Here is a 19,651-nt window from a genome sequence, read left to right as displayed (position 1 = left end):
TCTGAGCTTCCTCTTTCCACAGGGCATGCTCCAAGGGCATGTGGCTCAAGACTTAACAGCTCTGGTCCCTGCTTCTCCTGGCTCCTGAGCAGTTCCTTTGAGACTTAGTAGATATCTTTTTTTATCCTAAATTTTTATCTTATTCCCCCAGAAATTTTGCACCCTTAGTCTTAAGGGCTGTGAGAGGTGATAATCTTTCTTCCTCTCCATTGGCACTGGAGATCTGACCTAAGGGCACTTCACCACTGGCTACACCCCCAGCCCATTTTGTTTTTTTTCATTTTGAGACAGGGTCTCACTACGTTGCTGAGGCTGGCCTTGAACTTGTGATCCTCCTGCCTCAGCCTCCTAGCTGCTGGGATTCAAACATGTGCACCAAGCCTGGCTAAACATCGGTCTTCTGTGGCTGCTTCAGGCTGGCAAGGGGTGATGGCCATGCCTAGTTGGGGATCAGAAGTCTCCTCCTTCACTCTTCTGAAGAAGACAGATGCTGGCCTCAATTATGGGACTCTTGCCATCTTCTGAACATGGAACTGGGATGATTTGCCAGTCCTTCCCCACCCACCCCAAATCACCGGTGGGCCAGATATCTGCAAAGTCAGTACCTCTGAAGATCCCGTGCAGGTCACCAGGAGATGTCACAGAGAAGATCGTCTTTGGAGAAAGGTCTGAGGAGTCACCAGAGGGAAGGGGGAGCTAGACTTGGGACCATGGGTTTCTACACTTACCTGATGGAAGCGAGTTTCAGCAGGAGTCAGACACGGACTCCCTGGGGAAGTGATGCGTCCAGGGAAGAAGGTGGGCCACCTTGAGGCTGAGGCTGGGATGGCCCTGCTGTCCACTGCATTCAGCAGAGCTGTGGCCTGTCACAGTGCTGGGAGCACACCCAGCCCTCCAAGGGAGCCCGTGGGCCAGGGCGAGGGGAGGAGAGAGGGTAAGCCAGGGATGAAAGTCTGAGCCAGGCTGGGAGACACGAGAGTTCACTTGTTAGAGCTGACAGATAACGGCCATCTCGATGGGGGAGGGCAAATGGGCTGGGGTCCTGGGACTTTCAGGGGGAAGGCTCGGGAACCAGAGCCGGGTGGCCCTGATGAGGGTTGGCATGAGGTTTGGTGTGAGGAGTGGTGAGCCTTTCTCAGGAAGGTCCTGGGGCAGGAAAGCAAAACTTTTCTCTTAAAATGGCGGCTGTTACTGAGGATGGCCTTCCAGATGCTGAGCAAGGACCTTGTGCAGGGCAGGGCAGTCCCCGTGCAGCAGTGTCAGGACCCGCTCCTCTTCCACAGACCTCTGGTCCCCAGGCCCCTAAACGCAGACTGTGGAAAAAGGGTTCCCTGCCGAGAGGCGCTGAGCCCAGAGGCCTCCACCAAGAGACCTCTCGGATTTTAAAAATGAGCTTAAAAAACAAACAACAAACACTTCCTGTGGGCAGGGGTGTAGCCGAGGTGGAGTGCTGGCCTAGCATGCTGGAGGCCTGGGTTCAGACCCAGTGCCACAAACCAAACCGAACCAATAGGTGAAGAACTCAGAGAGCCTCAATCTTATCCAAAGCAGGCAGAACAGCCCAGGGTGCGTGGTTCACTGGGTGCCACGGCACTGGGTCCCACCCACGCACCCACCCTGCCTGGTGATCTCCTCATCTCACCCACCACCCACTCCAGTGTTATGACTTTTTAGGTCAGACTTCACTATGTCTGGCTTGGGGTCAGCCAGCTTTCCGCCTCTGAGACTCAAGTACCTGGAAAGGTTCATCTTGGCTCACAGTGTCCAAGTTTCTGTCCATGGCAGTTGGCCCTGCAGCTTTGGGCCAGTGTGGCTCAGGACTTCATGGTGGGAGCACAGGGCAGAGGAGGGAAGGGCTGGGCTGCACTCTCTCTCCGAGGGCCCACTCCAGCAGAAGACCTTGCAGTGGAACCTCTGGAAGTTCCACCCCTCTCAGTGGCACCCCAGTGAGGATGCCTGTGGGGAGCCCCTGACCCTCTGCATCTGATCAGGCTCAGCTCCCCGAGGCTCCTGGAAGGGACGGTGTGTCCTGAAGGCTCTCTGCCAATCCTATCCCTTGGATCAGCACGTAGGAGTGCGTGTTGGTTCCTCTTTGCTGTGTGGTAGCATTCCCTGTGAGTGTCCCGAGTGCGGTCTCACTCTCAGCTGGAGAACATTCCAGTGGCAGCGCTGGGGACCCATCAGTTCAGCACCTGGAGAGAGCTGCTGAGGCACTGGTCCCACGTCTGTTGGATTGCGAGGGGCCAAGCTGTTCTGCAAAGTGGTGTGCCGCAGGCAGTCCCTTCAGTCACGCACCTCACCGTGTTGCACCTGGTGTATCCGCTCAGTGGGCCATTGGCTCCTCCCTCCTGGCCTGTCACTGGGCCTGGCCACTCCCCGCCTGTGAAGGGGCTGGCAGCCTGCCCAGCTCTGGGGCGCCCTGCACTGTTCCCTGCCGCCTGCCGCCAACCCCTCTTTGTCCTGCAGATGCTGCAGTTGCTGGGCTTTGCCATATACCGCACACTGGACTGGGGCCTGTACGAGAGCGAGGAGCTCGAGCTCAGTCCACAGCTGGAGCAGCTCATCAACCTCATGGCCAACAGCGACTGCGAGGACAGTGGCTGTGGGGCAGCAGAAGAGGGCTACGGGGGTCCAGAGGAGGAGGAGGAGGTTGCAGACGGTGGCCCCCGGGCCCTGCGCACCTTCTCCCAGGCCATGCGGCTGTGCGTGGTGCAGCTGACTGACCCTCGGGGTGCGCAGGCCCACTACCAGGCTGTGTGCCGTTCTCTCTTTGTGGAGATGCTGGAGCTCCAGGCCTTCCTAGCCAGGGTGCTGGAGGCCAAGGAGGTGAGCTTGGGAACACAGTGCTGAAGGTGGGGCCCGCGGATGGCCAGACCCGAAGGGGATCTGGTGAGTCACTAGTGGGTACCTTGCCCCTCGGGTTGGAGTGCCCCAGCTGCTCTGGGCTGTGTGCTGAAGCCTCATACATTTTGGAGAAGGGGACCAAGGCCTAGGGAGGCAGCAACTGGCTCCTAGCCTCTGCCCGAGCCTCGTTCCTGCTGCCTTAAGCCAGCTGTCATGATTCTGTGAGGGAGTCCTGCTTGCTGCCCCCACCTGCTCCCCAGGTCCCAGTTTCTTCTGAAGACAATGCCAATGGCAGCCCCTTCCCACCTCTCAGAACCACACAGACCCTTCAAGGGGGTGGGTGGGCAGTTCCGTGAAGGTACCTGTGGGTACATGCTGTGCCTGGCCTTGCTCTCCAGGTACCCCTCTAAGGTTAGACCCGTTTTGCAGGTGGGCAGATGTAGGCTCTGGGAGGCTGGATCCTTGCCGGGAGCTGCAGAGCCAGTATAGGGCAGGGCTGGTCTCCCTGGGCTCCCAAGCCACAGTTCTCCTCTGGGGCTGTCCTGATCCCCCTGGACCTCAGGGATGGTGTGCAGTCTGCTCTCCCAGCTCTCAGCCCCTCCTGGAGGAGTTGGTGCTGTTCAAATGGAGCTTATGGGTTTGTTTGGCAGTGTCCTAAGTGCAGGGACCCTGGGCCCATCAGCTTTCCACAGAGGAGAGAGGGGTACCTGGAGAGGTCAGAGAGATTGGCTGCACTCCTTTGCTTAGGTATTGGAAGGTATTTTGGGAGTTACCTGGTATAGTCCCTGACTCCACCCTCACCTTTTTGGGTGCTCTTTCCTTCTAATACAGAGGGGTTCTTGGCAGCTTCACTGACCCTTGGGTCCTAAGAAAAGGCTGGAGCTGCCAGCCTCCCCTGCAGCTCTCACATGCCAAGATGGGGAGGTTACCAGCCCGTGCCCAGTTCCTGTGGTCATCCCACCTTCTCTCCAGCTCTTCCTTGACATCCTAGGGGTGTTCTCCGGTGACTCCACAGACAGTTGGTGGTCCTGATGCTTTCCTCCTTCCTTGAACTTAGCCTGTGTCTTGTTGCTCAGTTTCTCACCCAGACAGCAAGGCTCCTGTTTCAGCAGGAACACACAGCTCTGGACGTCGAGCCATTGGCCTGAAGTTCAGGGAACTGGTGGTAGGGGGCACAGAGACAGGTCCCTCGGTGGGGTGCAGCTGTGCTATTCTAGGCGGGCATTTTGGAGAGAAGCAGCCTGCTCAGGATGGGAGAGCCACCCTCCTGCCCTGTGCCACTGGGCTGGCCAGGTCCCACCTGGGGACTGCTATTAGAATGGCATGCCTTGTGCTTCTCTGAGCTGGCAGTACTTCCTAGAGTGTCTCAGAGCAATTTGGCAAGTAGTTTGGGGTGCAGCCAGGGTAACCGGTTCTGTCTTGGTCAAGAGTGGCTGTGGGCTGAAGGGCAGATGCTTCTCCAGGACAGGGGAGTCAGAGTAGTCAGGCTGCCACTGAGATGCAGGGCAACCAAGGCAGCTAGTCCAGCAGCCTTCCCCAAATTCTCACTCCAGAATAGTCACCTGACAGTCCCTAATGCCAGGATGTTTCCTGGCCCTCACCATGATGTTGGCATTTTTCCTGGTTTGGGAATGATCCCCCCCCATACCTGCTGGCAACCACACTGGCCTGCACCCACCACCATCTGCTCAAACAGTTTGAGGACCTAGCCTGTGCCATGTTGCGGCAGGTCCAGCTGCAGATTCTGAGGTGCTGGGTTCCATGTGGCCTCCTGTAGGGATCATGGTGGAGGAGCAGCTGTGAATGTCTCAGGAGAATGCGTGGGCCATAGCTGGCCAAGGTGCCCCTGAGGAGGTGTTGTGTGCACTGAGATCTGGGCTCCCACCCCTGCCACACCTCCCTGGGTTATGTGGATGAGACGGGAGGAGGTGCCACATGGGTACTAGATTCTCACCAGCCCCTGCCCAGAAGGAGCCACCTAGAGCTGACGGACAGGTACCTGTCTGGTTCCGAGGTGGAGAGCGTGGTTCTCCCAGACATCTTCCCAAGCCCCACAACCTGGGCCAGGACTCCACAGGCCCCCTTTCAGCTGGTTAGCAGTAGCCGTGTGGTGAGGAAGCCCATGTCCCATGTCTGCCACCTCCCACCTTCTCTGGACTAACCAGATGTGTGGTCTCAGATGCTACAGAAGCTGGGGAAGGATGAGCCTCAGGTGGAGAAGCCGCTGGTGGAGCTGGACAACCTGGGACACACTGACTGGGTAAGACAGGAGAGTCACTCCAGGGCTGTGCCAGGAGGCTGCACAGGCTGAGGACCCTGTCTGTCTCTGGGGCAGGCCCGGCTGTGGGTCCAGCTCATGCGGGAGCTGCGCCATGGGGTGAAGCTCAAGAAGGTACAGGAGCAAGAGTTCAACCCCCTGCCCACCGAGTTCCAGCTCACCCCCTTCGAGATGCTGATGCAGGACATTCGCACCAGGAACTACCAGCTGCGCAAGGTCATGGTGAGCGCCGAGCTCCTGCCCACCTCTGCTGGAGGCCCTGGCTTCTTAGGCTGAACACTGAACCCCTTACTGCACACAGATCATGAATAAGGCAGGTGTGGCCCTTGGGCCCCACAGCTCAATGTTGTGTTGGGGACACAGTTTGACAAAGAAGATGGGGAATATGGAGATTGCCCTGGAGGCCTGGAACTGAGGCTGCAGGGCTATTCCACCTAAGGAGCACCCAGCAGCCCTGGTGTGGGCTGATGCCACTCTTGGAATTTTATGATTATCATTAATTTTACTGCTGAGCCACATCCCCAGCACCATTTATTTATTTATTTATTCATTCATTCATTCATTCATTTATTTTGAGAGTCCCGCTAAATTGCTTAGGGCCTCACTAAGTTGCAGGGCTGACTTTGAACTTGTGATCCTCCTGCTTCAGCCTCCCTAGCTTCTGGAATTACAGGCGTGTACCACAGCTCCCAGCTACTCTTAGAATTTTAAATGAACAGGTTCATTCATTCCCGTGACAACCCTTTGAGGTGGGTACTAGCAAGCTTCTTTCTAGAAGAATCCAAGGTAGAGAGAGATCAAATGGCTGGGCTTAGAGGTGTGAGTACTGGAGGTGGTAGCTGACTACCTGCCGTGTACCTGTCCTAGAGACAGCTTGGTCCCAGGGAGCCGATGCCATCAGAGGCAGGTCAGAAATGAAGGCCAGGCTGTGTCAGGGGCTGAGTGAGCCCTCCCAGTCACCATCAGACAACCCCTATGAACTCAGGTCAGCCCCGGTCTGAGCTGGGGCTTCTTTGCGGCAGGTCGATGGGGACATCCCCCCACGAGTGAAGAAGGATGCACATGAGCTTATCCTGGACTTCATCTGCTCCCGGCCTCCGCTGAAGCAGGTGCCCATGCTGTGCCTCCTGCAGGGCGTTCCAGCCCTGGTGCTGTCCTGTGTCTCTCCTGCAGGGGGGCCCTGAGCATACATCTGCCTAACCATGGGGTGGGCTCTGCTCCCTGTCTCTTGGCTGGAAGGTTGGGCATGGGCCCCGGGCCTCCGTCCTTCTAGAAGGATGGTGCTGGTCACCTCCCCCCATGCCTGTGGCAGGCAGAGCTCTTTTGGGTAGCACTCCTTCCTGGAGAGCCAAGAGTTAGCGCCCTGTGTCCTGTGAACCTTGAGTATCTCCCCACTCCTGAGCAGCCCCTGTCACTGTCTAAGTCCCTCCTACCTTGTGATTCATCCTCTTTGCAGGTCTCGGAGAGAAGGCTGCGCCCCTTGCCACAGAAGCAGAGGACCCTGCATGAGAAGATCCTGGAAGAGATCAAGCAGGAGCGGAGGCTGCGCCCTGTGGGGGACCAGTGCTTGGGCACCCGTGGTGAGCAAGAGGAGGGGTGATGGGAGAAGAGACCCCAGGAGGCCCTGGATGAAGTCCCCCACTTCCCCTGGTTACGCCACAAATCAGGAGTCGGTGTCCGCTCCACGAGCTCCTGGGCAGAGGACGTCCCAGTTTGTAGTCTGGCCTTGTGAAGTTCAAAGTGCCCTGACTTTACTCTGGGTTTTGACCTGACTTTGTACTTTTTGCTATGATAAATTTCAACAATTAGGCGGAAAACAAAATTAAACCGAAGTTTTGGGGTCTGGGAAATTCAGGCATTTATTCAGATGTCTGAGACCTGATCTTCCCGGTCAGAGTGGAGACCATCTGCAGTCCTTGTTCTCTGTCTCTGAGAGGCTAGCCTGCACTGTCCCTCGGGTTGGGTGTCCAATTTGTTAGTGACTGACTAGCCCTCAGGCTCCCATTCTGTAAAGTAGGGAACTAAGCCAATCCCTGTCTACCAGGCTGGCCGCACGGGTCCTGTGCGTCTCCTCCCCACTCATGTCCCACCTGCGTGGCCTCCTGCCTCTCAGGGTTCGGCTCTCTGCCCTGTATCCTCAGTGCCTGTTCTGGCGATGTCAAGTCCACTTCTTGCATCAACATGTCCATTCCCGATGCTGGGAGCAGTGTGCAGCGCTCGCAACCCCGAGTCCTGCTCAAGGCACCCACCTTGGCTGAGATGGAGATGACCACATCTGAGGTCAGAGCCCACAGAGACTCCTGAGGACCAGAGGGGGGCCACAGTGCTCAGCTGGGTGGGGCATCTACTGCCAGGGCTACTGGCCAGGGGTGGCAGGGGTCTTAGGGCCCTTATCCCATCTTGGCAGCTCAGAAGTAACTTTGGGATGCTGGGACAGTGGCCTGGGGCCACTTCTTCCCACAGCAAAAAAAAAAAAAAAGCTGAGAATAGATGTGACCCATCATCTGGGCCCAGAAGGCTAATCAGTCCCTGGTTGATAAGAAAAGCTGTCACTCTTGCTGCCCTCTGACCACAGCCCTCCCCTTCCCAAGAGGACAGGAGATGACTCCTGTGGTGGTCCTCTTGGTGGGCTCAGCTTTCTCCTGTACATCTCTCCGGGATTTTCCAAAGACCTCAGGGGAGGGTTGGGTTTTTAAGGCATTTGCTATGAACTTTCTAGTAGATGCTATTTATCATAGCAGCCCAGCAGTGGGCAGAGGGCAGCCTAGGGTGTCTGTGGACCTCATAGCACCCCTGGGTCTGGTGCTTCGATCAGGGATGGGCAGGGCACTGGGAGCATCGTGGCAAGGGCAGGGCTCTATCTGACGTGTCTGCAGGAAGAAGAGTCGCCCTGTGGGGAGGTGGCACTGAAACGGGACCGCTCTTTTTCGGAGCATGACCTGGCCCAGCTCCGGAGTGAAATGGCCTCTGGCCTGCAGCCAGCCACACAGCCCCCAGGAGGGACGGAGCCACCCCAGCTCCGAGCAGGCAGCATGCACACCTGGAAACCCAGCACCCGAGACCAGGGCAAGTGCTGCTCCCACCTCCTGCCTGACCTTTCCCTCAGATCTGCCCAGGGCAGCTCAGGCCCAGGCCGTCCTGAGCAGGTAGCTCCCGAGGGTACAGGAGCTGCTGCTTGCAATAAGACCTTCAGTCTCCCATTGACACCCCCTTTCTCACTTGAGGACATTTTCATTTACTATAAAACATTTCCTCAAGAACTTGATTCTCCAGCCTCACTATATCTCAAGGCAGCTGACACACAGCAGGGAAGCTGCCTGGCCAGACACCAGCCAGCTCACAGTCCTCTCTGTGGACAGAAGCAGGAGTCCCTCGGAGGCATGTGGGTCTTTCCACAGGTTCCTTTCCCGCTGGAGTACACAGAGCATCGGCTGATGCTTGCGGCCAGGCAGGGTTAGTTCTTCTGAGAGCTGTCAGGTAGTGGGTTGTCAGCCCCCAGGGATGGCTGGCCTCTTGGTGGCCTGCATGGTCCCCTGAGCAGCCCTGCAGCCTTCTGGCCACTCTCAGGACAACCCATTGGTCCTGATGATTCAATTTCCGGGTCGGAGGCTGGGCCAGGCCTTTCTACACCATGTGCTGCCCAGGTCTCTCCCTGGGCCAGTTGTCCCTTTTCCCCTGCCCTGGAGCCTCCAGCATACATGTGGGAAGGGGACCCTCCTGGTGTGTGCCTGCCAGTTCTCAGACTGCCTGCTGCACCACGGGGGCTTAATGCTGGCTTGTCATGGGGCTCAGTAGAAGGACCCTTCAGGGTCCCATGTGGCCTCTGAAGAGCATGGACCCTGGTACAGGTTCCCACAAGGGGGACATGCTTTCTACTTGACTCGATCATCCTAGCCCACAGAGGCACACACCACCCCCTTCACTCACAGCCCTCCAACCAGCACTCCACCAGGTGACCCTCATAGGCCTGTGTTCTTTCAGGTTCCTGTCCTGTGAGTGTCCAATACCAGCCGGATCCCAGCTCCTCCCAGCTCAGCAGCCTGAGCTCAGCAGACAGACTTGAGGCTTCTGCACCAGATACCAGGCACCTGTGGTTGGTGAGTGATGGTCCTGTGGGGACCTCTTGAGTGAATCTTTATGATGTCTGAGCACCAGCTGGTGCTAGGGAGACCCAGGCTCCAATCCTGGGGTCTGGCTGGGTCTGGCCTTGTCCCCGAAGCCTCAGGTTGTGCTGCTGGTGCTGTCTGGGACACTGGTCTTTGCTGCCCCCTGCTGGAGCACATTGGCACTGTGACCCCAAGGGTGGAGTGTGTGAGTTGAGGCAGCTGTAAGCCCTGAAGGCTGCATCCTGGGCCTTCTGTGTAACATACATGCTGAGAGATGAGACCCTCACCTGGCCAAGATTTTCCTGGTTCTCGGTCTATCAGCAGAGACCAAGTCTGATGCAGGGTGGTGCAGAGATTCTGCCTACACCTGTTCTGAGGCCCCCGCCCCAGACCTGTCAACATATGATTCTATCAAGCGAGGTGACAGGAATGAACGGAGCTTCAGAGGCACTCAGGCAGGTGGAGGGTTGCTGGGTGTGGTTGGCAGCAAGACACCCCTCTGAGAATGGGTGTGGAAATGCTTTGAAAAGTGTTCTGTGTGAAAGGAAGGCAGTGCTGTTGATTTTAACTGGACGGTGACCCTTGTCCCTTCAGGGTTAGTTACTGTTCCTGCATTAACATTCCTTCTCAAGCTGCACAGGCCCCTAACTCCAGCCATGGGAGGCTGAGGCAGGAGGATTGCAAGTCAAAGCCAGTCTTAGCAACTTAGTGAGACTGTCTCAAAATAAAAAGTAAAAAGGGCTGGGGATGTGATTCCCTCAACTAGGGAGGCTAAGAGCATGGGGTTCAATTCCTGGTACCAAAATTTTTTAAAATAAACAAACAAATAAATCAATAAACGGGTCGGCGTGACTTAGCATGTGCAAGGCCCTGGGTTCGATCTCTAGTACCCTACTCCCCAAACAGTTATCCCCATTTGGCTTTTTAAAAATTAACATTTAGGGGCTGGGGTTGTGGCTCAGTGGTAGAGTACTTGTCTAGCACACATAAGGCACTGGATTTGATCCTCAGTACCACAGAAAAATGAAATAAAGATTGTTTGTCTACCTACAACTAAAAAATGAATATTTAAAAAAATTATGGGCTGGGTTGTGGCTCAGCAGTAGAGAGCTTGTCTAGCACATGTGAGGCCCTGGGTTCAATCCTCAGCACCACATAAAAACAAATAAACAAAATAAAGGTATAAAAAATTAACATTTATTGTCAAGTGTGAGGGCTACACCTGTAATCCCAGGTGAGGCAGGAGGACCACAGTTCAAGGCCAGCCTAGATGAAGTGCACATACCTGTAATCCCATCAACTCAGAAGGCTGAGACAAGAGGGTCACAAATTCAAGGCCAGCCTCAGCAATTTAATGAAGCCATAAGCATCTTAGCAAGACCTTGTCTCAAAGTAAAACATAAAAAGAGCTGGGGATGTGACTCAGTGGTTAGGCATATCTGATTTCAATGCCATATATATATATATATATATATATATATATAATATTAAAAATAAACATATATATATTATATTTTAATAAAAAAGGCACAGTAGTGCATACCTGTAATTCCAGCAACTAGGGAGGCTGAGACAGGAGGATCGTGAGCTCAAAGCCATCCTCAGCAATGGTGAGGCACTAAGCAACTCAGTGAGACCCTGTCTCTAAATAAAATACAAAATAGGGCTGGGGATGTGGCTCAGTGGTCCAGTGCCCCTGAATTCAATCCCTGGTATCCCCACCAAAAGTAAAAATAAAAATTAAAAAAAAGGGCTAGGATGTAGTTCAGTGGTAGAGCATTCCTGGGTTCAATCCCTAGTATGCCCCCCCCTCCAAAAAAAAGAGAAAAAAATCAATATTTGTTATTCCTTAAAGCTTCTGAATGTCAGATCCTGAAGCAGCCCATCAGGGCCCTGGCTGTGTCTTCCAAGCTTGCAGTTGGGTTATCAGCAGGGGCTGCAGTGTCATTTGAAGGCTGTCTGGGGGCTGCAGGAGCTGCTGCCCAGACAGCTTCTCTCATGCTAGGGGTATGCCACTCAGAGCCTTGGGGACCACTGAACATCCTCACCACATGTGGCTGCGTCCCCCAAGCAAGTGGACCAGGAGAGGGCCAGGTGAAAGCTGCAGTGTATTTGACAATCAGGTCTCAGCCATGCTTCCACTATTCATTGCGCGTGAGTCACCAAATCCAGCCTGTTCCCAAGGGGAGAAGAATTGAGAACCACTTCTGGGTCCAGGAATCAGAAACATGTTTTAAAATTCAGCTTTAATATTCTGGAAGTGCTTCTGAAAAGTTTGACTATCAAAATCAGAGCTGGTGGCTGCCAGGCTTGCTCTGGCACACACGGTGCCTCCCCTGCCTGCAGGCCATGGTTGACCTGACAGCAGAACTCCTGGCCATGGCAATGGGCACAGAGCCTGGACCCAAAGCCAGAGGCTCTAGGCCAAGTGGAGAAGAAAGCAGGGTCTAGATCCTCTCCCCTGCCACGAAGCCCCATACGGACGGCCTACTGAAGACCCAGACAGGACGCCCTCCCAGCTCTGTCTCTGGCACTCACAGGCTGGGCCCTGGGAACACAGCTGGCCTTTTGAGCTCTGTGTGCCCAGCACCGGGCTATGGGCTTTATATATGTTACCTCAGAGGAGCTGAAATCCACCCCATGGACAGAGGAGTGAAGCTCAGTGAGGTCCACAATGAGTTCCGTGCTGAGCACTGGGAGGTAGCACCAGGCTGACTCCGTGCCATGCTGTATGGACAGGGCACCTACTGTGTGGTCAGTGGAGAGGAAAGAGAGCTCAGTTTGGAGACTTCCAAGGGGAGGAAAATTTGAAATGGACTCTGGCAGTCTTTTGGGGGGAGAGGGGTACCTGGGGTTGAATTCAGGGGCACTGGACCACTGAGTCACATCCTCAGCCATATTTTGTATTTTATTTAGAGATAGGGCTGAGTTGCTTAGCGCCTCTCTCTGCCTGAGGCTGGCTTTGAACTTGTAATCCTCCTGCCTCAGCCTCCCAAGTCTCTGGGATGATAGGCGTGCACCACAGCCTGTCCTCTGGTGATGTGGATCAGCCCAGGGTGTGTGTTTTCAGGCAGCTGGGGAGCTGGGGAGCACGGGCAGCCAAGGGTGGGGACCGGGAGCTGGAGAGCCAGCAGGGGAGTCTTGCTGCAGCAAAGCCTCCTCAGAGAAGGCGGGAGCTGTCTGACTTCAGAAAGCCACAGAGTGCTTGGCCCCAGGGAAGGGATGCAGCTGGTGGGGTCCTGCTCTTGGGCTTCGTGAGCAGGACCTTCTGTGCAGGAGTTCCACCACCCCGTGGAGAGCCTGGCCCTGACTGTGGAGGAGGTGGTGGGTGTGCGTCGAGTGCTGGTGAAGGCCAAGATGGAGAAGTTCACCCAGGACCAGGAGCTCTTCAGCAGCCTGAAGAGGGGGAAGGTAGGGCCTGGGGACAGCTAAAGGCGGATCTCTCCTGATAGGAGGTCAGGGGCAGGCCAGTGTGGGCAGGACCTTGGTGGGCCATGAACACAGCTGAGCCCCAGCGTGCCTTCCCTCACAGATCTGCTGCTACTGCCAAGCCAAGTTCCCACTCTTCTCCTGGCCACCCACCTGTCTCTTCTGCAAGAGGTGAGCCTTCAGTGCACCTGGCTACCAATTAACAAGGAGGAAGAGGAGTGGGCCTGCGGTGGGCAACCCACGTGATGGTGGGATGTTCTGTCACCTGCCGTGGCTGTTGAGTCCTTGGGATTGGTCAGTGCCACTGAGGAGGTATTTTTTTCTTTGCATCTATTAGGGGTGGATTTGTGGAACTCAGCCTCCCCCCATGGATTCCCACAGTGGGCTTCCTGGGCAGAGCAGGCAGGGGCTTCAGTGGAAATAGGGACTTGTCTCTTGGGCATCGATTTCCTTCATGGGTTGTGGGAAGCTGCCTGGGCTCTTAGCCAGACACACAGGGGCCCTCTGGGCAGGAGTCTGCCCTTGACTTGCTTGTTCGTGGTGGCTCTGTGGACAGGTGGGTTAACCCTGGACCCTCCTGGTGGCCTAGAAACTCTGTGGGCCTTTCTTCTCAGTAGCAGCGCCAGCCTTCCTGTAGATCTGCACGTATGTGCTGAAGCAGCATCTCCTTGGCTTCTCGAGGCCCGGAGGACACATGTGAGGGTCTGTCTCCTCCCTCTGTGCTCCTCCCTGTGACTAAAGACCAGAAAATGGTAGTCTTGGGGAAAAGTAGGCTGAGGAATGGAATTTTGAGTTCTATTTAAATTAAACATAAATAGCCAATAGGCTCTGACCTTCAACCCAGATGGGGTCACAGGCACCTTCCAGCTGGAACAAGATGGCGGAATGGGAAATGGTGGTTTCCAGGGTACTGGCAACACACAGGAAGCATCTAGGTCTGGGGTCTGAGCCAGGATCTCCTCAGGCAGGAGGCAAGGCTGAGCGTGGAGGGAGGACTGGCAGCGGAGTTCTCAGGGCACAGCCGCATAGAAAGCCCCCAGAGAGGTCTCCTTGAGCCGCTGGAGGAGAGGTGCGAGGAGATGGCTGAAGCTAGGGACAAATCCATCCTAAGGCAGGCCCTGGCAGGCAGCCCCTGGGCCCATCTGCTCACCACTGGCTCTGTAAATAAAGCTAGTCGGAGCACACCCACAGCCACGCACTTAAGCATTTCTCATTTAGCCACATCTGAGATGTTCACTGTCCTGCCCTTTACAGAAGTGTTCGCTTACCTGTGTCCTAAACATTCAGTGGAACAACCAGGCAGGGTGGCACATACTGTGATCCTAGTGAATGAAAAGGGCTGGAGATGTCTCTCCATGGTAGAGCTCTGCTAGGCTCAATTCCCAGTACCACGTGGCAGGGGCACATGCAGACTTAAAGGAAAGTGATAGGTACTCAGGGCCAAGTGTCATGTCGGTGTCCACTAGCTACCGCTGGAGTGCCATGATTTTGGAGCATGGGGCGGAAAGGCAGGCGGGTCTTGCCACACAGGTGTAGAGTAAGTCACTGGAGTCGGCATTTCTCCAGGCCTGACAGGTCATTATGGAAAGACCTGAAAGGACCAAACTGCTTCCAAGTATCTTCATTGTTTCCCAGAACACAGTTGAAGAATGGGAATAGCGAGTGCGGTGGTGCACACCTCTGATCCCAGCAACTGAGGCTGAGGCAGGAGGATCGCATAAAATAAATAAATAAATAAAAAGGAACAAAACATACGCAAGAAAAAAAAATGACTTGGTATCCAATCAGAGATTGCCAGGCAAACAAAAAATAAAAAAATAAAACAAAATTAATGACAACTGGGCTGGGGCTGTGGCTCAGCAGTAGCGTACTTGCCTGTCATGTGTAAGGCACTGGGTTCGATTTTCAGTACCACATATAAGAAAGAAATAAAATGAAGATCTATCAACAACTAAAAAAAATTTTTTTTAAATTAATGATAATGTATTGTTGAGTTTTTGGTACTAGGGATTGCACCCAGGGGCCCTTTACCTCTAAACCGCATCCCCAGCCCTTTTTATTTTTTATTTTGAGACAGAGTCTTGCTAAGTTGCTTAGAGACTCACTAAGCTGACGAGGCTGGCCTCAAACTTGTGATGCTCCTACCTCAGCCTCCCGAGTTGCTGGAGTTATAGGTGTACATCACTGTGTCTGGCTGTTGTTATTATTTTTTTAAATGTTTTTTTAGTTATTGATGGACCTTTATTTATTTATATATATCAATCCCAGTGCCTCACACATGCTAGGCATGTGCTCTACCACTGAGCTACAATCCCAGCCCCTGTTATTATTTTTTAATATGGTACTAGGGATGGAACCCAAGGGCTTGCACATTCTAGGCAAATGCTCCAATACTAAGCCAAGTCTGCAGCCCCAACCTAGGGGTTTGTTGATGGAAAAATCAATGTAGGACATTCATTCCAGAGGACATAGCCCATTGTTCTAAAAAATGAGTCTGGATGATTTCTCTCACTATGGAGAAGAGATGTTGGTGTATCTTTATAGAATAGCTTACACAGTACCTCACTTCCATGTGTAAATAATTTTGTTATTTGTCTAGAATAGTTTTGAGGATGAAGGCTGTATTGCTAACAGAGATCACCTCTGTGGGTGGGTAAATTGTAACACTGATGTTTGAATCTTCTATAAGAAAACCTTTCCATTCCATAACATTGGGCATTGGACTACAAGCATGTTCAATTATGCTGGAAACTGAGCATCTCAGCAAGAGGCCTGTGCTTAGATGGTGCTTCTCAGTGAGGCGGGTCTGGCACACCCAGGTATGGATGCATGAAGAACTACAGCCAGATGCACCAGGAGCAAACTGAGGGGCTGAGGGGCACTGGGTGGGAGACCAGGAGGAGGAGAAAAAGAGCCAGGAGTGAACCGTGAAAGCCCAGAGCCACCTGGCATCAGGCAGAGTGCACGGGTAGTTGCAGGGTCTGGGGTGGGACCCAGGGGCCTGGAGGCAGTTGTGCCTTCCTGGGCCTCTTCACTGCCTCTTCTGTTCTGTTCCAGAGCCGTCTTCACTTCCTGTAGCACGAAGGTGAGGATCTCCTAGGATCTGCAGGGTCTCTCCCAGATGGGATGGGCATGGACCAGCGCTCCAGCCCCACAGGCACCTTGCCATCACTTCTTCCAGGCAGACTCTGCCCTACGCTTTCCAGGCCTGCTAGGCTTTTTAGGAAGCAGTGAGCACTCCATGTGAGGAGGTCGCCCCTCTTGAAGCCTCCTTCCTGGGAGTGCCTTCCCCCAGATCTGTCATTGCATTTGTGGCCCAGTGACATGCAGCATGCACCCAGGTGAACAGACAGTGTCACTCAGAATCGTGTCCGTTGGCCTCAGCTTGGAAACAAGCCCGCTGAGGAGGGCCTCTGCCCACCTGTTTTCACACCCTCCTCACGATCCACCCTCGACAGTGCCAACTTCCTCCTCCCCGGTGTTGAACACCGATTGTGTCTAGGGCTCACATTGCACCCTTCCTGGTATAAAGGGGTACAGTTCCCACTCCTAAGAAGTCCTCTCTCATTGAGCAGAAGACACTGTTGGGGTGTGACAGGAAGGAGGTCCTGTTGGGTATCCAGCCAAAGTGCCTGTGGGGCCTCCCACGCCTCCCTCTGTTGCAGATGAAGATGCCTTCTAAGAAGTGTGCACACATCCCTGTCCACACACTGGGTTTTGAGAGTCCTCAGAGGGCACCCGCTGCCAAAACCGGGCGCCAAGGCGAGACATCTTCCAGTGTGTTCCCTGGCCTGGGTACTGGTGTCTGTGGTGGTCAGGCTTCTGCAGGGACTTGGGAGCAGGAGCAGGGGTTGGCCTCACCTTTGTGAGGATGCCCCCTGGAGGTGTAGTTCAGATGGCTTTGGAGGGGTGGGGAGGCAGAGTGGTGAGATGGAAACTGAGCTGGGGTGGTCAGGACCCAGAACTCCAGTTCCTGTCCAGAGCCCTTTTGGGATGCTTTTTGCTAGGCATGTTGCTTCCCCAGGTCTCTGTGGGTTTGTGGTGGTGAAGGGGAGGGGCAGGCAGCAGGAGAGCCTAGGGGACTTCAGGGCCCCCAGGATGTGTGAGCCCTGCTGGCTCCCCAGCCTGACAGTCCTCTCTGGGTCCCCACCCGCCCCAGATCCCTGCAGGGGCCTCAGTGTCAAAGTGTGGAGGAGGAGTTCCCCCACATCTATGCCCACGGCTGCACCCTGAAGGATGTCTGCAGTGACTGCACCAGCTTTGTGGCCCATGTCGTGCACTCCAGCCGAAAAAGTGTGGATGTTCTCAACGCCACGCCGCGCTGCAGCTGCCAGACTCAGTCCCTCTACGTCCCCAGCAACAGGACTCTTGACTTCCAGTGATGGCCCAAGGTGGCCAGGCCTCTGGGAAGGGACCTGGCTCCAGCCTGCTCCAGGCTGAGGCTCTGCTCCCAGTGCTGGGCCCGGCTGCCCGCCGTGCTCCTGAGCTGTGCATGGACATATACATACCAGATGCCTTTATATAATAAACACACAGCCTATATATTTATACACAGGGTTTCCTGGCCCCATCGTTCATTTGGGGCCAGGCTCCCTCTAAGACCCTGGCCGGGGTGTTTCCTTTCAGGATTCCTTGGAGGAGCAGGGAGGGGAAGGGATAGATTTTCTCACTGAGAAGGGAGGGCAGAAGGCTCTAGGTGGTAGGGCTCCAGGCATCTGTTCCAGTTCTTGTCTCCACCTCAAGAGTGAGAACTGGCAGTTTTCCCTCCCTGGGAAGATGTCCAGGCTGGGATATGGCACCTGGGTTCCCAGGTAGAGCAGAGCATCCTGCCTGTCTCTGCTCTCCCCAGGGGGTGTGTTAGCCAGCTTTCCACAACTGTGACAAATATCTGAGACAAACAACTTAAAATCAGGAACAATTTATTCTGGGTCCTGGTTTCAATCAGTGGTGGCTCGGCCCCATCACTCTGGGCCTGTGGTGAAGCAGCAGCATGGTGCGCAGCATGTGGCCCGAGCAGAGCTGCTTACCTCGTGGTGGCCAGGGAGCAGAGTGAGAGGAGACGAGTCCCAACAGGTCCCCCAGTGAAGCCCCACTTCCTGAAGTTCCTACCATCTATTAATAACAGCATCGGCCTGGAACCAAAGCTTCAATACCTTGCCTCTGGGGGGCGCCTGAGATCCAGACTCCCTACCCACCTCCACCCCAGGTCTCCAGAGGCAGGTGCCCGTCCCACCATGCAAAATGCATTCAGTTGGTCTCCAAGAATCCCCTGGTCTCGACAGTCTGAGCATTCCTCACAAGTCCAAGATGCTGCAGGTATGGCACACATGCCTGTGATCCCTGCTATTTGGGAGCCTAAGACTGGACAATTGCAAGTTCAAGGCCAACCTAGGCAACTAAGTGAGGCCACGTCTCAAAATAAAATAGTTTAGTGACAGAACACTTGCCTAGTGCTTAGGATCCCATGGGTTCAATCCTAGCAACACAGGTACACATCCAAAATTCTTCTGAGACTCGGGCCAACCTTTACTGTGAGTACCTATTTAAAAAAACAACAGACCTGGTTACATATGTCCAGTATACCAATGGTACAGGGTGAACATTCCATTCTGAAGAGGAGGAGGAGGAGAAAACCACAGAAGGATCAGACCAAAGAAAGACCAAAACCCAGCAAGGCAAACACTGAGTCCTGTAGCTCCACGACTGGCACCTGGGGCATGTTGTGGGGGTGGGTGAGGCCCTAATGGGTTTGGGCTTTGCCATCGGTAGTCCAGAGGGCCACTCTCTTGGGCTGGTTCTGCTTGCTGCCTGCAGTTTTCATTGGTAGATGAGCCATGCTCCTGGCATCTCTTAACTTCTCTCGCAGCTTCACACACTACCCTTCTGGGGCTTCATGCTCAGGTCCCAACCCTGCCACACACTGTCCAGCCCCATCACTCTGGGCCTGTGGTGAAGCAGCAGCATAGTGCGCAGCATGTGGCAGAGCAGAGCTGCTTACCTCCTGGTGGCCAGGGAGCCATGACCCCAAAACTCTTGTATTCAGCATTCCTGCAAAACCAGCATCACAAAGATGATGCCAAGATCTGCCACCAGCTCAAACAGTAGCAGGGCCCACCTGGACCTTGTGGCCCTGTGTAAGCTGTGCACGCTCTCCTATGAGTTTATTCTTTTACACCCTTGAGCCTGAGATAGGTGGGGTCTGGCCGATTCCTGAGGTGCCCTCAAATATCTTTCCTGTTGTTCAGATGCAAATGCAAAGTACTTATTTGTTTGTTTTGGTGCTGGGAATTAATTTAGCACCCTCCTACGTGCTACCACTGAAATACAAGCCCAACCATTTCTTATTTTTAAATTTTGAGACAGGGTCTCACTGAGTTGCTGAGCTGGTCTTGAACTTGCAAACTTTCTGCCTCATTCTCCTCCCAGGTAGCTGGGATTACAATTGTGCTTCTTTAACTTTTTTTTCCCCTAGTACTTGGAATTGAACCCAGAGGTGCTCTACCACTGAGCTACATCACTAGTCCTTTTTTTTTGTTTGTTTTGTGTTTTGAGACAGGGTATTACTAATTTGCCCAGGCTGGCTTTGAACCTATAATATTCCTGGCTCAGCCTCTCAGGTTGCTGGGATTATAGATGTGCACCACTGTGCCCAGCCTGGAATTTATTTATGTTAATGAATGAATTTTTGTGATACATGGGATTTAACCCAGGAGTGCCCTACCACTAAGCTACATCTCCAGCCTCCTTTTTAATTTTATCTTTTTGGGGATTTTTTTCAGGGTAGGGGTACTGGGGATTGAACACGTGTGTGTTTTACCACTGAGCCATATCACCAAACCTTTTCATTTATTTATTTTTTTAAATTTTGAGACAGGATCTTAACGAAATTGTTGAGGGCCTCACTAAGTCTCCTGAGTCATGGGAATTGCAGGCATGTATCACCATTCCCAGCTTATTCTATCTTTTTTTTTTTGAGAGAGAGAGAGAGAGAGAG

The 19,651-nt window shown here is 54.0% G+C and overlaps 1 protein-coding gene across 1 annotated transcript; it reads left to right on the top strand.

The window, feature by feature from the left end:
* The first annotated feature begins 526 nt into the window (after nt 1-526).
* Nucleotides 527-17,209, top strand: LOC110597352 (protein spire homolog 2-like). Its single transcript, XM_078043078.1, is given in 14 exon segments — nt 527-2,826; nt 5,024-5,104; nt 5,180-5,344; nt 6,145-6,231; nt 6,579-6,702; nt 7,236-7,402; nt 7,999-8,188; nt 9,104-9,219; nt 12,505-12,639; nt 12,761-12,828; nt 15,715-15,742; nt 16,323-16,407; nt 16,410-16,434; nt 16,817-17,209. Coding segments are annotated over 14 exon segments (1,854 nt in total). The 5' UTR covers nt 527-2,466; the 3' UTR covers nt 17,040-17,209.
* The last annotated feature ends 2,442 nt before the right edge of the window (nt 17,210-19,651 follow it).

The sequence above is a fragment of the Ictidomys tridecemlineatus genome, chromosome 3 (genome assembly GCF_052094955.1).
Source record: "Ictidomys tridecemlineatus isolate mIctTri1 chromosome 3, mIctTri1.hap1, whole genome shotgun sequence".
NCBI classification, from domain to species: domain Eukaryota; kingdom Metazoa; phylum Chordata; class Mammalia; order Rodentia; family Sciuridae; genus Ictidomys; species Ictidomys tridecemlineatus.
This window is presented reverse-complemented; position numbering and strand designations above follow the sequence as displayed.